Source organism: Nicotiana sylvestris, chromosome 2, assembly GCF_000393655.2.
Source record: "Nicotiana sylvestris chromosome 2, ASM39365v2, whole genome shotgun sequence".
In the NCBI taxonomy this organism is placed as follows: domain Eukaryota; kingdom Viridiplantae; phylum Streptophyta; class Magnoliopsida; order Solanales; family Solanaceae; genus Nicotiana; species Nicotiana sylvestris.
This window is the reverse complement of record NC_091058.1, coordinates 126,229,012-126,232,884: the sequence shown is the minus strand read 5'-3', so window position 1 is coordinate 126,232,884 and position 3,873 is coordinate 126,229,012. Positions and strand designations below refer to the sequence as shown.

General features: G+C 35.5%; 1 protein-coding gene across 1 annotated transcript; it reads left to right on the top strand.

Moving 5' to 3' along the window:
- The first annotated feature begins 573 nt into the window (after nt 1–573).
- Nucleotides 574–3,359, top strand: LOC104245035 (mitochondrial outer membrane protein porin of 34 kDa). Its single transcript, XM_009800592.2, has 6 exons — nt 574–825; nt 1,056–1,123; nt 1,847–1,957; nt 2,194–2,280; nt 2,378–2,586; nt 2,822–3,359. The coding sequence occupies exons 1-6, from the start codon at nt 777–779 to the stop codon at nt 3,126–3,128; spliced, it is 831 nt and encodes a 276-aa protein (XP_009798894.1). The 5' UTR covers nt 574–776; the 3' UTR covers nt 3,129–3,359.
- The last annotated feature ends 514 nt before the right edge of the window (nt 3,360–3,873 follow it).

Genomic DNA, 3,873 nt, shown 5'->3' with positions numbered 1-3,873 from the left:
GTCCAAAATAAATGATTTTTTCAGATTTCAAGAATGAATTAATTATTTTTTTCCTACATTGTCCTTGGAGTAAATAGTGTTGAAATATGTGTTAGGAGTATTTATCTGAGATAGTAAATGTTAATATGGTCAATTCCATTGCTAATTAATGCTAAAGGGTAGATTTCTTAATCTGTGTGAAAACATCCAAAAAATCACTTATTTTGGATCGGAGAGAGTATACTCCCTCTGGTTCACAATAAGTGTCCAATTTGCCTTTTCATTTTGGTTCAAAATAAGTGTCCAGTTATGTAATCAAGAAAGAATTCAATTTGTTTTTACAAAATAACCCTTATGTACATATCTCTAAAAAGTTTTCTTATTCATCATATTAAATGTTTAATTAGGGGTAGTTTAGTCATAGTAGATATTTTTGTATAGAATTTAGTATTTTCTTAATGGGCATACTAAAAGCAAATTGGACACTTATTGTGAACGAGGGGAGTATATCTCAAAATTTAATATTAATTTATTAATATGCTAACAAAATACCCTCCTCATAAGTCCGCATCTCGAAGCAGAAAAACGACGGTCCTAAGTGGCAAGCATTGTCTTACAAGCTGCAAATCTACGGCTGAGATCACTACGCAATAACACACCGTTCAAAAAGAGACCAAAGAATTAGGGCATTGCAGCACTTATATAGTAACCCCAGCACCCTCTACTGCTGCTCCAGAGTCCAGAACTAGAGCTTCCTTTGCATTTTCTTCTTCTTACTCCGATTTTAGCTTTTAATCATGGGCAAGGGACCTGGTCTTTACACTGAAATCGGCAAGAAGACTCGAGGTTCTTCTCTCTTTCTTTCTATTTTGTTTTGATTTCTCACGTTTAAACATATTTATATATTTTGTCAAATTTTGAAAATGCAAAACGGGAAATGATTTTGTTTGTGTTATTTATTTACAGTTTTTATTCGTTAGCTAAAATGCGGCGTTGATATGGTTTTTGTGTTTTCAACTTTTTCTTTCTTGCTTCTGTTGGTAATTTTATTTTTGTGTATTGCATTGAATAATCAGATCTATTGTACAAGGACTACCACAGTGACCACAAGTTCACTATTACCACCTACTCTCCCACCGGAGTTGTGAGTTTCTCCTCCTTTTTCTTGCGGATCTGTTTATTTTGCTAATTTAGCTCCTTTAATTTGAATTTCCTTGTGTATTGTGTAATTCATCACAATTGATTGTGGCTGTTCGATATAAAGGAATTTGTTCTCCTTTATCAACTCAATGAATGCCAATTTTTGCATTTGGGACTGTTCCACAAATAAAATTGTTATCTCACAACTGTAAGAAAAAATTTGTAGTTGTTTAATTATTCTATTTCAATTGAACTCAACTAATATTAGTCATAAGTCATTATGTACAATGGGACGGAGAAAGTCCGAGCATATTATGTGTACACTTAGACATTACTACATATTTTTGTTGGTTTAATGCATGTAAAAGTATTCGGATTTGGTTCCATTAGTATATTAGTTGTTCGAAACACTACTTTTGATGTATTTCGCCATTCCATATGCTTGTGAAACTTTTGGATTGGCGAATATTTTATCAGGATTGGTAATTTGACCTCATTTTTATGGATTGATAGGAAGGTAGTTATGGCAATTATTTTGCTTCAGGCTGATTGTTCTCTCTCTTCTTTTTGTTGAAACATATCTGTTTGATTATTGGATGTACTGTCCTTGGATTACAAATGCAAGTTACGGCTGCATGTTTCTTATTGACTGACTCTTATTTTTTATCTACTTCGGTCTCCTGCTGTTAGGATTGTTCGGTAAGATAACCTTTGTGTCCTTCCGCAGGCTATCACTTCATCAGGAACAAAGAAAGGTGATCTGTTTTTGGCTGATGTTAACACTCAGTTGAAGAACAAGAATATTACAACAGACATTAAAGTAGACACAAATTCCAACGTGAGTACTGCTGTTTGCTCCTTTGTCATTTTTTTTATCTCCTCTAACCAGTAACTAGAGAGCGTATGGAAAAGAAAACTTTTGATTAATTGTAGATTGGTTTCTGTTTACTGTTTCATTCTTCAGTCTTCGCTGCTTGAGATGTATTATTTAAGCATAATATGTTTGCCTTTTTCTTTTGGGATATGTATATTGACAAAGCAGTTGATCTGACTTAAATGATGTATTTATGCTAGCTCTTCACTACCATTACGGTTGATGAAGCTGCTCCCGGGTTGAAGACAATTTTAAGCTTCAGAGTTCCTGATCAAAGGTCTGGAAAGGTAACTAGCAATATCATATGGCATCATATATATATTTATAAAAAGAAGTGAAGTGTCAAATAGCCGTGTGTTCTTGTTTTTGTATTGATCTTGATAGTTGGAAGTTCAATATTTACACGACTATGCTGGGATAAGCACCAGCGTTGGGTTGACAGCAAACCCCATTGTTAACTTTTCTGGTGTTGTGGGTACCAACATTCTTGCTCTTGGAACTGATGTATCCTTTGACACCAAGACTGGAGATTTCACCAAATGCAATGCCGGTTTGAGCTTCACAAATGCTGACCTTGTTGCTTCTTTGAATCTGTGAGTGATTTACATTAATGTAGCACGTGGCCACTTGAAATTCAGCATGTTTTAAATGTCAACTTAGGTATACAGGTTTTATGTTAGTTCATTAGCCTATGCTACTAGAAAATTGTTGCAAAAATGATCATAGGTGTAATCTATTGTTGCGTGGTTTGGAATAGTTTTATGGGTATATGCTTATTTGATTTCTTAGAAGCATGATCTTTAATGTTCATGTATTATGACACCCCAGGAATGACAAGGGTGATAATCTGAGTGCATCATACTACCACACAGTCAGCCCTTTCACAAGTACTGTTGTTGGGGCTGAGGTGACCCATTGCTTCTCCACCAATGAGAACACCATCACCGTTGGCACTCAACATCGATTGGATCCTTTGACAAGTGTGAAGGCAAGGGTTAACAACTTTGGCAAGGCTAGTGCTCTGCTTCAACATGAGTGGCGCCCGAAGTCTCTTTTCACCATTTCAGGAGAAGTGGACACAAAATCTGTTGACAAGGGTGCCAAGTTTGGACTCGCTTTGGCTCTCAAGCCATAGACTTGCTATCTTAAATCCATAGACATGAGGGATTACTGCAATAGACTTGTTCTGTGGTGTTTTTTTGCTCTGTAAAAATAAATTTAGGTGGTTGTTTGAACCTATGCCTCTTCGTTCTAAGTTCATACATTCTTATTAACCCTTTTCAAAAATGATGATGGGTACCCTGTATTCTAAGACTTTAGATGTTTCACTTGAGATTTTGTCATAATCAACTGCCAATTTTGAATATTTTTTACCAGTACATGTTTGTTTACAGCTCAGAAACTGTTCATGTAATGGCTGCAGTCAAATAAAACTCGTATGGAGCCATAAATTTCTCTAATGGATCTGTTTTGCTGTGCAATTGATGTTTAAAATGGTACTTAGAAGGAGGTGTTGCCTCTGGTCGATGCTCTTTCTATTTCATTCTTGTTGCCATTCTGACGTTGCTGCTGTGTGTTTGTGTTACTGTTGTCTGTACTAATTCTAAGGGCTTGAGAAATAATTTGCTTTCAATCAGGGATGCCAGAGATTTTGATGACAAGCATACTAGTAGGGAGTTTTCCACTTGTAGTTGCATCCTTTATTTTTAAGGTTATTCTAGCCTTCCTCATGGGAAGGATTTTACTTGCAGTGGTATGAAGGGAAGGATTTTACTTGCAGTGGTATGCTTATTTGCCAATGGTATTCACGTAAAGCCAAATAATTTAATTTTAACACTTAATAGTTATGAATGCATATCACTTGGTCGAAACAATATTCT

Bases quoted from the DNA above. Each gene is read 5' to 3' on its own strand.
- LOC104245035 (XM_009800592.2), top strand. From the start codon at position 777: ATGGGCAAGGGACCTGGTCTTTACACTGAAATCGGCAAGAAGACTCGA. The intron at 1,124-1,846 runs GTGAGTTTCTCC...GTCCTTCCGCAG, and splicing joins CCTACTCTCCCACCGGAGTT to GCTATCACTTCATCAGGAAC. The intron at 2,587-2,821 runs GTGAGTGATTTA...ATGACACCCCAG, and splicing joins CTTGTTGCTTCTTTGAATCT to GAATGACAAGGGTGATAATC.